At 58.4% G+C, this 18,497-nt stretch overlaps 1 protein-coding gene across 1 annotated transcript in view; it reads right to left on the bottom strand.

Moving 5' to 3' along the window:
* The window catches only part of CERK (ceramide kinase), a 50,259-nt gene extending 37,809 nt beyond the window's left edge, over nucleotides 1-12,450 (bottom strand). Inside the window, exons 1-2 of the mRNA XM_065887274.1 lie at nucleotides 12,175-12,450; nucleotides 11,470-11,869 (exon numbers count right to left, since the gene is read on the bottom strand). Of these exons, the coding sequence (XP_065743346.1) occupies nucleotides 11,470-11,869; nucleotides 12,175-12,450 (676 nt within the window). The remainder of the gene's footprint in view (nucleotides 1-11,469; nucleotides 11,870-12,174) is intronic.
* Nucleotides 12,451-18,497: the final 6,047 nt, after the last annotated feature.

Here is an 18,497-nt window from a genome sequence, read left to right as displayed (position 1 = left end):
GGGCAGGCCAGGGAGAAGCGCGGGCTGCGGGGGGCTGGCAGGGCAGGCCAGGGAGAAGCGCGGGCTGCGGGGGGCTGGCAGGGCAGGCCAGGGGCCACCTGGAGCCCCACGGGCTCTCCGTGGGCTCAATCAGTGTCCAGCTCAGTTGAGTCTATTTTTAAACCTTTCTAGATCATTCCAGGCACAAAATCTTTGGCATCTTTAGGTCCTAAAATATTTCAAGATGTACTTTTCTCTTAGAAGATATTCAATTATCAGGTATATCGTGGTTTATGCTAAACCTTAGCACACGTGAGTCACCGAGGCTCATGAGTAAACATTAAAAAGCCCAGGCACTGCGCCCCCCCCGAAGCTGCCCCACCATGCTCCACTCACGTGCTCAGCACTGCTACGGGCCCACCTAGCTTCAGACAGGGAGGCGGTGCCGGGACAAAAACCCCGCCCTCTGGCAGGTAACGGTCGGATGTGGGGAGGCCTCTGAGAAACGACGAAGTTGATATACGTGTTTTATCAACTTATCCAGAGTCATAAATGCTATGGAAAAGGCAGTGGAGCAGGGCTGGGGGTCTGCAGGGGGGTGGGATGCCTCACGGACAAAGGCTGATGGCAACCTAGGAGCTGGGCAAAGGCCCTGGGGCACGAGCATCTCTGCGGAGCTTCAGGACAGGCAGAGGCCAGTGGGGCTGGAGCAGAGGGAGCTAAGTACCACGGAGGCAGAGGCGGTGCCGGAGCCCAGGAGGGCCGCAGTCCAGGCAGCCCCAGGCAGGGAGGAGCGGCTCCGGAGGCTCACCGCCTTGGACTCTCATCTAAGATGCCTCATGGCTCCTGGGCGCCCCTGCTGAGCTGTCAGGTGAGGCACAGACAGTACAGGGAGTCAGGAGCGCGTGTTTCCGTGGACCCAGACCTCTGAGGCAGCACCGCTTCTGGCAAATGAACCTAAAGCCCCGGCCCTCGGACCCCCTTCCACGGAACATTCTCTATAAGGCCTCCCAGGGCCCTTGGGTACCAGGGCAGACCCGCTGCAGGCCTGGCACCATCCACCCGGGCCCCCAAGACGCCACTCAGACCTGGGCCAAGGGGTCCCCGGGAAGGAGGGAGCCGGGCGTGCTCTGGATGGAGGCCTGGGAATCAGCGGCTTCGCGGATCGGGTGCGGTCTGATGTCCACTGGTTTCCTGAGAAAGGCTGCACAAGGCGTGTGGCCAGAGAGGAAGCCGAGACGTGGGGACTGCCGGGGCCACAGGCTGGCGGGCAGAGCGGGCGGCCCGTTTCCACCCAGGAGCCGCTGCTCACACACAGTCACACGTGCACACGCTCCTGCAGTCTCTCACATGCACCTGTGCATACACTCACACACGTGCACCTTCCCTTTGAATGGGGCGTGGAGACAGGATGCAGACATCACACTGCTGACAGTTCGCTGTCGTCCCCACGTGAAGAAATGTCATCAACACCGTCCGTCCGGAAAGATAAGGCATCACCGTGTCCTCCTGACCCCAAACCCATAAACCAGAGCAGCTCCCGCCCGTCCTGAAACAGTCCTGCCTAAGAGGGACTCGCTACCACCTTTGTCGCTCTTTGGGCTTTGACCCTGGCCACTGCGGGGAGAGCCCAGCAGTCCTGGAGCACCAGTGGCCTAGCGGTCTGGCCAAGCGTCCGGCTCCAGGTGGCCCCCGGCCCTGCCGCCCTCAGGGTTCTGCTCCAACCGCACCTGTGACAGGACTGGGACTGGCCTTTCAGGAAAGGCCTCTGCCACACCTGCTTGGGACAGGGCTCTCCTCGGGTCCCGAGGCCGTAGGTTCAGGGAACAGGTTACCTTGAACCTGGACCTGCAGACCGTAGACCATGGAGCCAACTCTGGCAAAACTGCATTTCCACACACAGGAAACAGCCTGTCCCCGACTCCCACTCGCACAGCCACAGGCTCCTCTGAGCACGTGCTACCCTGTGCAAGCATCCCCAGCCTAGTGACCAGGGGCCCGTGTGGTGCCCCCGCCCTCGGCCGCTGGGGGCTGCAACCAGACTGATTCCTGCTCCAAGAACCCTGCTAGGAAAGGCAGTGGGCGCTGCAGAAACGAACCCCGGCATCCTTGCAGGGGGGCGTACCCCAGGATCTCAGCGTCCGAGCTCTGGAGCAGCCCCCCACCTGCCCCAGACTGCCATCTCTGAAATGGGGACAACACCAGGATGGCTCCAAGGGCTATGGTGAGGATTACCTGAGGCGGTAAGCACAGCGCCACCGGCACGAGAAAGTCAGCCTAGACAGACACAGTTCCGACCAGGATGAAGCAGGCGCACGACCGCCTATCCCTCCTCTGATGGTGACCAAGAGGTCTGGACAAGATGGGAGGGAGACAGTTAACTGAAGACGCCAAAAGCAAAGAGCAGCGGGCCAGTGGCCAGAGCCCCACCCACGCAGAAGGAGCAGCGCCCGGCTGTCTTCCAGAGCCTTCCTTTCCTCTCCAGCCCCAGCTCTGAGCCAAGCGCAGCCTGAGATCTAGAACAGCTCGCTGGATGCAGACAGCGAACACCCACCCCTCTGTCCAGAGGAGCCAGAGCGTGGCCGGCAGGGCTGGGAAGGGCGTCCTGGCCCTGCCCGTGAACTGACACGCGCCGGGCTCCAGGAACAGGGGAGCCCTGGGAGCCGAACTGCCAAGTGTGCCAGCTCCCCGGCCCCGGACTCACCCCCCGAGTGACAAACACCAGGGTGGCCCCCCACAGCGTGAAAAAGGCCTTGAGAGCTGGACTGATGTGGAAACCCCTCCCACAATGTGAGACCGACTTGCCGTCTGTGTACAACCAGGCTGAGTACCTGCCTAAGAGAGAAAATTCTCCAAAGGACTTTGACGGGACCCAGAGCCTCACGAAGAAATATGAAAAATGTCCAGGGGACAAAATTAGTCAGTACACCAAGAACCAGAAAACGCTGACATGCCCAAGGGAAAGACAGTCCACAGACGCCCGGCCTGAGATGACCCAGATGTCGGAGGCATCAGACAAAAACTTTACCGTGGTCGGTGTAACCGTGCTCGGTGAGGTACAGCCGAACATTCTGAAAATGAACGGAAAGATGACAGAAGTTCCCAGGAGAGAAAAATAAACTATTAGAAGGAACCAGATGGAAGCTTTAAAACTGAAAGTACAGCATCTGAAATAAAACATCCACTAGCCGGGCTCAGTAGCGGAGTCGGGGTGACAGAGGAAAGCCAGTGACGCTGAACAGGTCAGTAGGAATAATCTGTTCTGAATAACAGAGAGAAAAAATATTTTAAAAAATGCACAGGGACCTTCCGCTGCTGAGATGATGGACGAGGCGTGCTTTTCCCTGTTCCTCCGCTGAGCCATGTGTCACACGAACGCAGGGAGACTCTGAAAGGTGGGAGAAGGAGGAAGCTGGCCGGGGACCTCGGGACCAGGGAAGGACAGGGGTGAGTTCCCTGGGTTTCCTTTTGCCTCAAGCACCTCAGATTTGAAGAATCCAGCAACCTGGAAGTGCCAGTGGGTACAAACCAAAAACCCCAACAAAGAGTGCCCGCTCTGGCCAAAGGACCAGGGGAAGGACAGCCCAGTAAGACAGGAAACTTCTAGACAAACAACAAACACACAGGAAACCTGGCCCCACGCCCACACGCCAGCAAAGTCCACCTGGGAGCCTAGACTTCCACCCGCAGGGGTGTAGGGCGGCACCAGGGTGGCGTGGCGTGAGGGAAGGCACGCAGGGAGCCAGAACTTTCATCCCAGACAGCTGGTAACGAGCCTCACTCCCCACAGGGGTCGGTAGAGACAAAGGGGGAGTGGACTTCCACCTTCACTCAGCAGTAGTGGGGTGGTGTCAGGGGAGACCTAGGGGAAAGTCAGGATTTTCACCACCACCCACCTCCACCTACCCAGGTGTCAGGAAACCCTTGGAGAGCAGTTGCGAGGCACCCCTACCCCTTCCAGCCAAGGGGGTCTCTGTGCAGGCCTAGTGGGGGGCCGGAAGTCCTAGCCCACCCAGCAGCAATGAGGAGCCCCTCCCCTCCGACTGTCAACAGGGCCGAGGGGAACCTGGACTTCTTCTCCCACCTGGCGGTAACTAGTCCCCCTCTTCCCTGATGGAGCAGTGTCAGAGAGAGCAAGCTAAAAGAGGAAATTTAAATAAGATCCAAAATTTCATAACACAGGGGCTTCCCTGGTGGCGCAGTGGTTGAGAGTCCGCCTGCCGATGCAGGGGACACGGGTTCGTGCCCCGGTCCGGGAAGATCCCACATGCCGCGGAGCGGCCGGGCCCGCGAGCCATGGCCGCTGAGTCTGCGCGTCCAGAGCCTGTGCTCCGCAACGAGAGAGGCCGCAACAGTGAGAGGCCCGCGTACCGCAAAAACGAAAACAAACAAAAATTTCATAACACAGTACAAAAATGTCCAGGTTTCAATCTAAAATCAACAACCATGCCAAGAAGTAGGAAGATCTCAAAACGAGAGAAAAAAAGACAATCGCTGGATGCCAACACCGAGATGACAAAGATGTTAGGATTGTCTGACAAGGACCTTAAAGCAGCCACTACGAAAAGGCTTCACGAACAATTACACACCTGAAACAAATGAAGACACATAAAGACTCAGCAAAGAAAAAGAGTCTTAGCAAAGAAGTAAAAGATACAGGGACTTCCCTGGAGGTCCAGTGGTAAAGAATCCGCCTTCTAATGCAGGGAATGCGGGTTCGACCCCTGGTCGGAAAACTAAGATCCCACATGCCGCAGGGCAACTAAGCCCATGCGCCACAGCTACTGAGCCCTCGTGCCTCAACTAGAAGGCCCGTGTGCCGCAAACTACAGAGCCCACATGCCCTGGAGCCTGTGTACCACAACTAGAGAGAAGCCCGCAGGCCTCAACAAAGACTGCGCCCACGCTGTGACTAAGACCCAGTGCAGCCAAAAATAAATAAATAGTAAATAAATCTTTCAAAAAGAAAAAAGAAATAGAAGCTATAAATAAGACCCAAATGGACATTTTAGAACTGAAAAACACAGTAACCAAAACAGAAAACAAACAGGTGGACCCAACAGCAGAACGGAGAGGCCGACGAAAGAATCAGTGAACTGGAAGATGGGACAACAGAAATGACTAAAATTGAACAGCAGAGGAAAACAGAATTAAAAACAAAACAGAAAAAGACAAAACGAATAGAGCCTCAGAGACCTGTGGGATTATAATGGAGGATCCAACATGTGTGTCACTGCAGTCCCAGGAGCAGAGAAGGAGAGGGGCTGAAAAAGCGCTCAACAAATAACGGCTGAAGACTTCCCAAATCTGACAAAAGGCATAACCTCAAAGATGATTAATCCAAAGGAATCCAGTCCAAGACACGTTACAGTCTGGATTCTGAAAATCAAGTACTAGGAAAAGAATGTTCACATCAGCAAGAGAGAAACAACACCTTACCTACAGGTGAGAAAAGTTTGAATGACAGTGGGTTTCTCCTCAGAAACCACGGAAGCCAGAAGGAAGTGGCACAATATTTTTCCAGTGCTGAAAAGAAAAGAATGGTCAACCTGGAACCTTACACCCAGCAAAAATCTCCTTCAGGGATAAAGGAGAAATTAAAACATTCTCAGATGAAGAAAAACTAAGAGAACTTGTTGCCAGCAGACCTATCATAAAAGAAAGGATGCAGGAAGTAGAAGTGAAGTGATAAGAGTCCCTGGGCAGGGGGGGGGGAGATAAAAAAGGAAGAAAGAACAGAGTAAGCAAAGATATGGGTAAACACAATAGGATTTCCTTCTCTTCCTGACTTTTCTAAATATGTTTGCGGGTGGAGGAGAAAATTATAACACCAATGTGGTTCTAAATGCATGCAGAAGAAATAAGACAATTTCATTATAAAACGGGAGAGTAAAGTGATGCAGAGAGGTAAGGTTTCTGCACTTCACTCAAATTGGTAACATGGCAGCACCACAAGACTGGGATGGGATATGTATATATAGACCAATACTCTGGGGAACCACTCCACCTCTGTACAAAGAGGTGCGCTCAAAAACAACACAGATAGCTTACCACCATAAACAGCTAAAAAAAAAGATGAAGATATATAGACAAATCGAATTCTAAAAGAATATTTTTAAGTAATTCACAGGAAGGCAGGGAAAAACAGAGAAACGAAAACCAGAAAACAAAAAATAAAATGGTAGACTTAAGCCCTAATATATTTACATTAAAAAGTCACAGATTGGCTTGGTTAATTAAAAAACATGAGTCAACCCTATGCAGTCTAAAGAAACTCACTTCAAATCTAATAACGTAAGCAGGGTGAAAGTAAAAGGATGGAAAAGATGTGTACAGCAGGAGTGGCCATGTCAACCGATAAAGTAGACTCCAGAACAAATACAATGATCAGAGACAGAGAAGGGCATTACACAACGGAAAAAGGGTCAATCCAAAATGAAGACATAGCAATCCTGAATGTGAATGCACCAAACAACAGAGCAGGGAAACGCATGATGACACATAATGGTTTAGAGCAGGGTCGGCAAACCGCAGGCCAAATTCAGCTTGCTGCCCACTTTTGTAAATAAAGTTTTGTTGGCACACGGCCACGTGCATTCACTCCCATGCTGCCTACAGCAGCTTTTGTGCTAAAACAGCAGAGCTGAGGAGTCGTGACCCACAGAGCCTAAAATAATTGCTATCTGGCTTTTGAAGAAAATGTTTGCTGACCTATTTTAGAGTAACAAATAAAAGTTAACCTTGGAATTATCTCAGATTACGATATTTATGACCACGTTCGCTGACTGTTAAGTCACGTAACCTGAACATAACCGAGGCAGGTGCCTAGACAGACAGACGGCAGGCAGGACTGCTGTTTTCCTGACATCCGCTTTCGAAACCACAAAAGCCTGTACGTCTCTTCTGACAGTGAATCACATGCAAACCTAGAATGAGATTCTGTTTTTTTTTCTGTAACAGGTAGACAGGATTGCCATTTATCTCCTATTCAAGAATACCGAGAGTCCTCCTGTCCCACTGTGCAGGTCGTTAGCTTTACACCGTCGACGCTATCTATAGCACTTTTGACTTCCTCGTGGGGCGTAACTAAGACACATCAGGGGACACCGAAACACAGGACTACAGGGTCTGTGGTGTTTACGCTTTAGAGGATTCTGTAGAATTTGTGGGCTTTACACAAACCATTCAGCTTCCCAGCCACTTCCAATGGTTTCGAACCCACATCCTCCAGAGAAAAGTCAAGGTGCTGGGAGAGCAAACAGCAAAGCAACCACTCCCCCCCCAGTTCTCCTGCCAGTGGCAGCGGTGGCCCCAGGACGTGCTGCATCCCACACAGCCGGAGCCCAGTCCCGAGGTGGCCTCCACTCACCACGTGGCCAGGGGCAGGCCACACCTCACCTCCCATATGCGGCCACATCCACACAGGGCTGTTCAGCACCTGCCGTGCACAGGCACACAAGGAGCCCCGGGAGAATGGGGACGAGGGACACGAGGAGGGGGTCATCAGTATCTTGACAAACACACAAAAAATGTATTTTCTAAAGCCTAAACACAGTTCCTTAAGTACTTGTCTTTTTCCTTAGGACAGATGATCAAACGTGGCAAAGTCACCAAACTATACACTTAAAATGTGTGAATTTTATTGTATGCAAATTATGCCTCAATAAAGTTGACGTTAAAACAATCATGTTTAGGGCTTCACTGGTGGCGCGGTGGTCGAGAGTCCGCCTGCCGATGCAGGGGACGCGGGTTCGTGCCCCGATCCGGGAGGATCCCACATGCCGTGGAGCGGCCGGGCCCGTGAGCCGTGGCCGCTGAGCCTGCGCGTCCGGAGCCTGTGCTCCTCAACGGGAGCGGCCGCAACAGTGAGAGGCCCGCGTACTATTTAAAAAAAAACCAAAAAAAACCTCACTGTTGAAGGTTAAGACTAAGGGTGATTCTTTTTCTGTGTGCTTTTCTGTGTTTTCTAGATTTTATTAAATCAACATGAGTTACTTTTATAAGCATAAAAAACCTTTTTGTTTTAAGTATCTGTGGCTTGCCTACCTTTTGCTGGGCACTGCGTAGGGGTGTTGGGGACACTCTGTAAATATAGCAGTGACCTACCCAAGGAGAGCCCCACCAGTCCCGGGGCATCCCAGGTTCGGGGGGGAGCTGCCAGAGGAAGGGGAGGATTTCCTTCAAAGGTGGAGCCTGGGCACAGCCCCACCCCACCCCAGGGTGCCAACACACTCCTCCCAGCTCCAACTCTAAAGGAACACATCCAGGGTCTCTTTTCCTGAACCCCGGCGGGTACAGCCCAGATACAGTTTCACTCTGTTTCAAGCTGAACTAGCCCGACCCACTGTGAGAAGACTGGGTCTGGGTTTCCTGTTTTCAGTCTGCCCCACTTCCGGCCAGGCTGGCGCCCCGGAGCCTCACAGCTTCCTCAAGAGCAGCTGTTCCTGGGCCCAGACAGCGCCGCCCCTGCAACCCTGGTCCCTCCTTTGCTCTCAGCTGCTAAGCCCCCTCGCGGATGAAGGAGCGTGGGCCCGGATTAAAAGCCAGCTCCCTTCTGGACATTACAATCCACTGCAATCAGTTGACAACGTCCGTTTTTCCCGTCTGCGCACAGGGGCGATGCTACGGAGAAACTGAGCGCGCCAGATGAAGCAGCTGCTCCCGGTGCACGCGGCTGCCCAGGGGCAGGTCCCTCCTCTGTCCTCCGAAGGTGATCTCAATTCACTCCCGACCGCATCAGCCTGTTTTTGCACAACCCTCCCCTCCCTTCCCTCCCCGGTCAAGCCGTAGTCCATCCCCGCCAGCAGACACGCCTGGGACTGCAGCAGGCCGGGTACTGCCACTCCGTAACTGAACCAAATGTCCCGCGTGGACGGGTTCCTGTCTCCCTGCTGCCAGTGGTGCTGTCAAGCATGCAATCACCTGACGCAGACCCCACTGCCCTGGGGGTGCCGCTATGGGAAGGCCCCGAGCTGCAGCAGCTGCGTCCCTGCACTGCTGACCCACTGCCTTCCCAGGGTGGTGGGCTGCAGAGGGGCTGCCAGGGCTCCCACAGCCCCGGCCCCTCCGGAGAGGGGACCAATCTCTTGCATACCAGGTCCCTGTACGAAGGGGCCGTCACGGTTTGTAAGAGTGAAGCCACCACCGTTCCCGGGAAGAGGGCAGGCAGCTGTGTCAGCGAGGGGCCGCCCCAAAGCACGCCACACAAACCCGAGGATCTGGGGACCGCAGACCATAATGGTAGCCGGCTGAGAGCAGGCGAGGAGTGACCTCCCCACCGAGACGCCCCGGACGGGTGGGGTCTGTCCAGTGTCCACATGGCCGCTGTGGCCTGAGGGAGGCCACACCACCCGGTGCACAGCAGCTGGAGTTGGACCCACCACGCCTCAAACCCGGGTTCAACCACTAGTTGGGCCGGTTTCTAAAACTCTCTATATCCGTAAAATACAGGAGAAGCTGCCCCGCAGGAATGCATCGTGCTTGAATGGGATACAGGACAGAAGCACAGTGGCTGCGCCCAAGTGCCCCACGAAATGGCAGTGCCCCATCCTTAAGCCGAGAGGTTTACAGGAAAGCCCAAAAGCCCTCGGGGACAGGCCAGGCAAGACCTAGTCGTGTGGTGCCAGGAGGCCGGAGGATGACGTCTGAGGAGTGACATATCTTCCCAAGGGGACAACAGAAAGCTGGTAAAAGGGTAGAGCCTCAGACCCCCGGCCACAGATAAGCTCTCTGCAGACCATGCTTCTGGTGATGCCGAGGCTAGAAACCAAGAGTCCGAGACCGCCCTTGACCTTGGCCCCAATTAACCAGCCAGCTCTGCCTCACCGCTCCCCCACCAGCAGAGCCACACAACCTCAGTGTCCGAAAGCACCCCCAGACCCATCGCAGCACCCCCGACTGCCCCCAAGGCATCTGAAAGCCATCCCAAAGTCAGAACATCCACCAGAGAACACTGACCTCCCCGATACTTAACAACGAAATCCCTGCTCCTGCAGTTTCAGTAACTACGAACCTGGAATTCACGTTCCCCTGGCGCTGCTCATTCAATCCAGGCAGACCCAGCCCTGCTCGCCACCACTCCCACCAGGACTAGGCCAGCAACCTCCCACCTGCAGTCCCTCCTCCGTCTGCTCTCCTCCAAGCTGCCACAGGCATCCCTTCTCCAGGTTAAGATGGATAAAGCCCTCCTGGGGTCCCCATCTCAGCCCATGCCACCCAAACAGACCCGTTTCCCCTCCCCCATCTCCCTCCATCCCTGCAGCACCCCGTGGACCTCCGGCCTTGGCACTTGTGGTCTTCCTGCAAGGACCATCTCTTCCCAATGTGCACAGGTCCCTCCAGGGCTCTGGTCCAATGCCCTCCTGCAAGTGAGGACTTCTGAGACCTCCTGCACCACAGCGACCTGCCCCCACCCTGCAAGGCTCTTCTGAGACATACACGCCCCTATGTGTTCCCCTCTTGTCTCTCCCTCTAATGGAAAATGCTCCATTGCGGCAGGGACTTTGTCACGTGCGCTGAGCAGAGGCGAGGATTACCGCCGCGCCCTTCCCGGACAGGCCCTCAATAAAAAATTACGAAAGACAAATGAATGAGATGGAAACACACCCACACTCGCCAGCCCTGCGCTTCCTCGCCAGCCAAGGACGCCTCCCCGCTTCTCACTGGCCAAAGGCGCCTCCTGTAATCCTCCTCCTCCTGCCAGGGGTCAAATGACACCTCCTTGATAAGCCTCTGCCCACCCCTCTGCCGCCGACGTCTCGGCCCTGGGAGCCGCTGGCCCCTTCTCCTTGGGGAAAGGGAGTGCCCTTTTCAGTTAAATTACACTTCTCCAAATCGGAGGGCCTCCGCAGGTCCCGCGTCCAGCCTGTTGCACCAGAACTAACACCCACACCAACCCCACCAGGGAGCACAACCCACACAGAAGATCACGAGCCTGTCTTTCACTTTACAACAGGAATTCCTGACCCCGCTCTGGATCCCCGCTAACGAAAAGCATCTGTACTCGGGTTAAACTGAAACCGAGGGCGGGGCGCCGGCACTCCCTCGGGATCCATCCGTAATCAGTCTCACAATCGATCCGGATGGTGCCTTTCAGATACTTGCGGGCCGGTCACGGAGATGCGGCCCCGTCCAGGTGACACCTCCCGGGCTGCAGACCTCCCCCGCCGTCACCACCCCGCGCCTCGCCCTCCGGGGTCGCATCCTCGCCGGGACCGCAGGCGCCCGGGCTCCGGCCCTCCCCGCCGGCACCTCCCCCCACCCCCACCCCCGCCCCCGCTCCGGCGCTCGCTCTTTGTCACCCCGGTCCCGGAGTGTGCACACCCTCGGCGCCCGGGACTCCTCCCTGCCAGCTGCTGCCGAGACCCCGGCCCCCATCTCCGGGCCTCCGGTCCCGGAGCCCCCCGCCTGCCGGCCTCCCCGCCCCCTCCTCCCCGGCCCCTCCCTGCCCCGCCACCCCGGCCGAGCCCGCGGGCCGTAGGCGACACTCACCCGCGCCGGGGGCGCCGGCTCCGGGCCCCGGACTCCGCCACCAGCGCAGCAGCGCCCGCGCGGGGTCCAGGCTCACTGCGCAGCGCTGCTGCTTCACCCACAGCACCGAGCGCAGCGGCTCCGCGGCCCCCATCGCGCCCAACGCCCAGGGCGCCGCCGGGTCGGCCGGGCTGAGGGCGCCGGGAGGGCGCGCAGACGCCGAGGGGCGCTGGACCGTTAGCGGCCCCAGGAGCCCGGGTCGCGGCTGCGGCTGCGGCGGCAGCGTCGGCGTCGGCGGCGGCGGCGCGGGGCGGGCGGGGCGCGCGGGTGGGCGGTGCTGCGTCACCCCGTACGCAGAGCGGCCGCGGGGGACCAGGCGGGGGACGGGGAGGCGGAGCGGGGGAGGGAGAGGGGGCTCGGGCTGGGGAGGAGGGCCGGACTGGGGGGACTGAGAGGGGGCTGGACGGGGGAGGGAGGTGTGGGGCGGGGCGAGGGGACGAGGAAAGGCCGCGAGGCGGACCGGGCGAGGGGACGAGGAGGGGGACGGACGAGAGGGGTACAGAGCCGAGGAACCAAGGGGGTGTCTGAGCGGGGGGACCCGAGAAGGGGGCCGGGCGTGGGGGCGGGGGAGAGGCGGGAGCAGGGAACAGAGGAGGGGGAGGGGAGGGCCGGGCGGTCAAGGAGGGGCTGGGCTGGGGTCTGGCCGCGCGGACCGGGTGAGCTCGCCCGGGCGAGTCCGCAGGGCTTAGCTCTGGCCCGAGGAGGTGGCTTCCCCTTGCCGCCGATCCTGGGGTCCGGGCCGCCGTGGCCGGGGGCGTGGAGCTCAGTAGCGCCTCCCTGGTGGGTCGTCGGGACAGGCGGGGGCCTCCAGGGGCGCCGAAATGCTGCCTGGGCGGTCTTGCGGGTGTGACGGAAGGCCACGGGCCTTGGGTGGGCTCCGCGCCCCACGCCTGTCCTCCTGCGGCCGCTCTGGGCAGCTTGACTTTGGGCGTCGGGCGGCATCTTGGATACCCCGTCTTCTTCTCTTGAAGGCCTGGTATGCACCCTCTGGAGGTGTGGACTGTGCTGGGGCCAGCATGGAACTGGACACCCTCTCCACTGCTTATAGGCCACCCTCGTGACCACCCAGGGAGGCAGGTGCCGCAGCACCCCTACACTCCTAAAGGGGCAGGTTTAGGCGCTGGGGATTGAGCAGTAAGGGATGGAGCCAGCGTTTGAACCAGGCAGTCTGGGTCAAAGGGCCCTGCCGGGCCTGCACACCTAGGGTGAGGACAGATTCCCCCTGAGGAGGCACGTCCTGACCACAGGTAGCAGAGGTGTGGCTCAGAGGCCTGCCAGGGTCCAGCCACCCTTTACTGCCCCCTGGAGTATGTGTCTGGGCGGGGGGCTGCAGAGAGCAGCTAGGGGTCCCGCAGCCCCAGGTTCTCGTGGCCAGCCAGCCTGCTAGGGGAAGATGCTGGAGTATAAGCGGCCACCAGAGGGGAGGGGCCTGCAGGCTGGCAGGCAGGGAAGGCTGGCTGGAGGAAGCAATCTTCCTCTAAGGGGCCTGGGAGGAAGCTGGAGGGGGGCAGGCAGCTGAACCCTCCTCTCCCCTCCTGAGCAGGCCCAAGGAGAGGGGGGCTGCTGTTTCGAGCACTTTCCTGAGAGGCATCACCCTGGTGCCCCCAGATTCTCTTCCTCACCACCATGCTCAGCTCAACCGTCCCCTCTGCACAGGGGGCCTTCCCTGACCCCCTGCTAAGTGCAGCACCCAGCCCAGCGAGGCTCGAGCCCTGCTCTCAGAGCATGTCCGCCCCCTCAGCAGATGGCAGAAGGGCAGGCCCGCGGCCTCGCTGCCCGTGCCTGGCACTGGGGAGCCCCAGGTACTGGTCTGATCCTGCCAGCTCCCTGTGATTCACTCCTTCTGGGAGCCCAGCCCCTTTCAGGCTGGGTACAGGGAATCAGGAGCCAGAAGAGGGCAGAAGGTGGGGTGTGAGTTCTAGCCCCGCCCTCGGGCAAGGCGGGCCTGATCTCCCAGCCCAGTAGGGCTGATGGCAACAGGGCTGCTGCTCTGAGGCTCCGAAAATGTGCATACGAAATGTCTTTGGAAATCTTGCACCAGCAGCAGGCGGGGGGCTGGTAACACACTGCTGCACATGAGGAGGGAGGCCAGGAAAGGGCCGGTGGGCAGGGACTCAGAAATGCCGGCCTCGCTGTGTGGCCTCTCCCTGTGGCCTCCCTGGGCCGGGCCCCTTCTGCCCTCCTCGGTTACTCACGCAGGATCCTTGAATGCCACCCGTCAGCTCATACGATCCTGTAGCCAGGGGGGCGCCCAGAGAGGACTCAGGTCCCCTCCCCACCCCCGCCTCAGGGAGCTGTGTCGGGGAGACAGCAGCATCAACTACAAAACACTGGTCGGGCCCCAGGGGAGCCCCACCCTCCTCACCTGACAGGCTCAGAGTCCATAGGCCAGGCCAGGGGGCTCTTAGCGGCTTTTATAGGCTGCATTGTGACCCCCTAAAATTCACATGCTGAAGCCCTGACCCCCAGGACCTCAGAACGTGAGTGGAGTTGGAGATAGTCTTTACAGAGGTGATGAGGGTATAATGTGGCCTTGGGGGTAGGCCCCAATCCAGTGTGACTGGTGGCTTTATAAGAGAGGGGATTTGGACACTCAGAGGGACCATGGGTGATTGGGCACAGAGGGTCAAACACGTGAAGAGGCAGCAGGAGGGCGACCATTTGCAAACCACAGAGAGAGGCCTCAGAGGAAAGCAACCTGCTGGCACCTTGATCTTAGACTTGCAGCCTCTGCGAACTAGAACTGAGGAAATGAATTTCTCTTGTTTCAGCCACCCAGTCTATGGCATTTTGCAGCCCCAGCCAACCACCACCGTGGCCTTCCACCCCAGGGGGCTGTAGTCTGGGGTTTGGCTGGGGAGGGGCCTGGCCAAGGCGGGACCACGTGCTTAAACCAGACGGAGAAGTTATTGAAATAAAGGCCAAGTTTTCAGAAGACGTGCTTCCTGCACTTGAGCTGGATGGGAGAGGGTTGGGCAGGAGGTCAGGCCCTGCGCGAGGGCTGTGGGCCCGCGACTCTGAGCACAGAGCTGGGGGCGCGGAAGGAAAGAGGCGGCTTTGCACCAGAGCAGCTGCTGGGCCCCCGCCGCGCGCCAGGTCCTGGTGGGCCCGTCAGGAGCTGGCTGCAAGGGCAAATCAGCAGAACAGCCACCAAGAACCTTCAGAGGCTGGGGTGACTTGGCCGTCTGCGTTCAGAATGCTCCGGGCTCCCTTGCTGGCCTTCCAGCCACCTCACCTCTCACCTTTCCCATGCTGGGCCCTGGCCAGATGCCCTTCCCACGTGTCTGCCTGGGAAAGCCCACCAGCCTTCTCCTTTAACGCGGCCAAATCCCTGGGCAGCTGGCTTCATGGGGCTTCCTCGGGGCTGCCCGTCCGTGGCCTCAGCTCCACCTGCGGCACCGCAGAACCTGTTGCTGTTGGTGTGTGCACATTGCTGGCCATTCCTCCACGAGGCCTAGATGTGCCCCGGCAGCCAGCTGGGCCCGAGAGCACAGGCTCAGCTCGGCAGCCTGGAGCCCTGCTGGCTCAGGCCCTGCCCTGCCACCTGTCCCGTCCCGTGTCCGGTCTGCAGGCTTGGGGTGCTCCCTGGTGGCCTGACTACCCTACAGCCTGAACCGGCCACAGCTTGTCTAGGCTGGACATCTCGCCCGGCATTGGCCAATGCCCCCCGGGCCACGCTGTGCCCGTCCAGGTTACCTCACATGCGGGCTGCCTGGACCCTGCGGTCCTGTCTAGTACCACAGCATTGCGTCCCGCCCACTGGGTCATCCCTGCCGGAGGCCCGCTGGCTTCTCCTGCCCACAGAGCCCCGGCTGCTAATGGGGACCTGACACCGTCAGCACCTTCTGGCACCATCACTCCCGTGGCCTCTGACCTACTTCCTCTCCCTCCTGGGAGCCCCTGGCTGCGCTGACTGTGACAGCTCTGCTTATCTTCCCAGGCTTCCTCCCCATGAAGTCAGCATCGGACTTGACGTCAGAATCTGCCGGGTGGGGGTGGGAACACCTGCGCCAGCTGCATACCGGCTGCCCGCAGCGCCGCCCTCTGCCCTCTGCCCTCCATCCTGCAAGAAGAGCTTCTAACTTCCCGTCAAGTTTGACTGCCTGGAAGAAATATCCCAGGGAGAGTAAGCTGATAAGTTACAAAATGCACATCCCTGTGACCCAGGCAGCAACCTCTGGAAGTGGGATTTATTTGCCCCGTTTTACACATGGGGAGACTGAGGCCCTCAAAACTAACCTGGCCTGTTCAAGTTCTACAGAAAGGTGACTAGCTCAGTGGGAGCCCCAGGGCCACACTGGTGTAGGAGAGTCCGAAATATGAGAACAGGGGGCACACAAGGGCAGCCTGCACCCCCAGCAGGTCCTGCCCCAGGCACTCCAGCCAAGCCACCCTCCGGGGCACACAGGACTGTCCCGCCTGACGTGCTCTTGTGGGTCCCCATCCAGATTCCCAGAGGCTATACCGCAGAGGCTGGACCTGCCCACCCGGGGAAAGGCCCGAGCCTGGGCTTGCATGGAGGGTGGCCCTCAAGGGTAGTGGCCAGAGGGTGGATCTGAGCTGGAAGGGCCAGTCGGATGCGGCCAGCAGAGAATAACACCACAGGTGGCCAAGGATTAGGGCTGCTCGCAGACCTGGGCCCCGTGGGAGCAGTGCACCCAGGGGAGGGCCCAAAGGCCAGCATCAGGTTTGGTCTGCACCCCCTAGGCTCCCCAGGCCTGCTCGGGTGACCCGCCCGGGTCGGGTGCTGAGAGGACGCCTGGCATTGTGCTCAGCGCCAGTTCATCTAATCCTCAAGGCGCCACTGCTCTGCAGGTGAGAAGACAGTCCCAGTGAGGTTAGGACCTGGGCCAGGGTTACCCGGTAGCGAGAGGTGGAGCAGGGAATGACACACAGGGCTGTGGGACCCCGAAGGCCGCCCTCGCGCAGTCTGGCCGTCCTGTCGGCAACATCCTGGGTTTCTCTCCCCGTGGGGAGCAGGCCCGGAGGCCCTGAGCACAGGCCTGCCTCGTCTGGGGGATGCTGTTTGCTTAGAAGCAGACTGTGCTGGGGAAAAGCCAGCTCCCGGGGGGTGAACTCTGCAGAGACTCCGCTCCCATCTCCGCACCTGGAGGAAAGCTGGCTGGCTGGCTGGGGTCCTCAGAGGCGGGGAGAGCTCAGTGAGGGCGGTGGGAGGGGCACCTGCCTGTGAGCCTGCGTCCCCAGGTCAGCAGCAGAGTGCACTTGGTACGGCCTTGACTCCTCGGGGGTGGGAGCTCCTGCAGTGTCCAGCCTTGGGGCCTGGGGGAGGAGGACCCTGGGAGGTTCCCAGCTGTTGGCATCTATGGCCCAGCATGCAGCCCGGCTGAGTGGCCTTTGGTCGGGTGCAGTGGGATGTGGGGTGGGGAACACGTGACCCTGTGTCCAGCGCTGCCGGGGACGCGACGGAGGTGATGCTTGCACAGGAGAGCCCTCGACTATGGTCTTCAAATGGGTCAGGAGAGGCTGGATGGCATACCTGGCATGTGCATTTGCCTTTTGATACCCGAGGTCTGTAAAACAAGAGGAAATTGCAAAGCCTTGGGGCACAGGTGATCTGATTCAGCCATGGGGTGGGGGAGGGCAACGGTCAGTTCCATGAACCGGGGACAGGAGTCAGGGGATGGGCCTGCACCCCGAGTAGAAGGAGAAAGCCTGCTTCTGCCAAACCCAGGCGAACGCAAATAACACCTTCTGGAGGAAAGACGATCTTAAAGATGAAGAATAAACAAACACAATCTGGGTTCAATCCAGTTCTGCCACACAAACAGAGAATCTACTATTGAGTCCAAAACAAAACCCAGAAAAACAAAGGGAAGAAGAATCAGTAGAAACAACATGCATTGCCAGCCCACCTTAGAGGATGACTGAAATCGGCTACTGCAGAACCAAGACAAACCCGGCAGTGATGGCTGGCCGGAGGACACCGTACATGGAAGGACAGGTGGGAAGGAGACCAAATAAAAGGCGAGCTGAAGAGCTGCACCCTCGCGCACACGGTTTGTGTAGCAGAAGACAGAAAAGCAGGGGGGAGGAGGGCATATGAACCGTGAACTTAGGGCGCGGGGCTCAGGTCAGGGAATCTGGACCAGCTCTCTCCACCCCCTTGACAGATGGAGACACTGAGACCAGAGAGGGGCAGCAGCCCCTGAAGAAGTCCAGGAAAGCAGCCATTCCTCTGACTCAGGCTCACTGAGCCCTACTGTGTGCCAGGTACTGGCAGGTGCAGGGACCCAACCCCGGAGCAGAGCTGGGCAAGGGCTCCTGAACCAAGCTCCTTGTGGGCCGAAATGGGAAGGACGAAGGTCTTCAGAGAGGCAAGCCTTTCACAATTGGCACAACTCAGCCAGGAAACAGAGGGAAGTCACAAAGCCCTGCAGTGGCAACGATGCCCACCTTTAGTTGACAGCCCGCTCTGGGTCAGCCGGGACCCAGTTCACCGCATTCCTTGGAGATAAAGCTAATTGTGCCCGTTTTAGAGGCTCAGGGGGACAATCTGCTACTCGAGCTGGGAGTTGAGCGCTGCTTTATCTGAGCTAAAACATATGCACGGTCTGTTTCTAAAGGCAGGCTCCCATATCAGGAATCAGAGAGTGCCTGTAAGATCTGTTTTTGTTACGGAAACATTCCAAAAATCCTCAGACAACCAAACCAAAAGATAAACAAGAACGCTTTAAACCCTTTCTCAGATGCCTTAAAGTCCCAGGGCCCCCGGAGCTCTGTTTTTCGTGTCTGGGGTGAGAGGCAGCTCGGGTCATCTGCTTGCTAGGCTGCCATTCAGGGTGAAGGTGAAGGGACTTGGGCAGACTGTCTAGGTTTAGGGAAATGTCTAAGTCCTGCGTCTTATCCGCAGGACTCCTTACAGGAAACCGCTGTGATTTTGGGAGCTGAGATTAACAATTGCATCGAACCCTGTTGGAAGGATAAATACACCAGGGAAGGAAAGGGCTGTCCAACAAAACTCCTAGAAC

The sequence above is a fragment of the Phocoena phocoena genome, chromosome 11 (genome assembly GCF_963924675.1).
Source record: "Phocoena phocoena chromosome 11, mPhoPho1.1, whole genome shotgun sequence".
In the NCBI taxonomy this organism is placed as follows: domain Eukaryota; kingdom Metazoa; phylum Chordata; class Mammalia; order Artiodactyla; family Phocoenidae; genus Phocoena; species Phocoena phocoena.
This window is presented reverse-complemented; position numbering and strand designations above follow the sequence as displayed.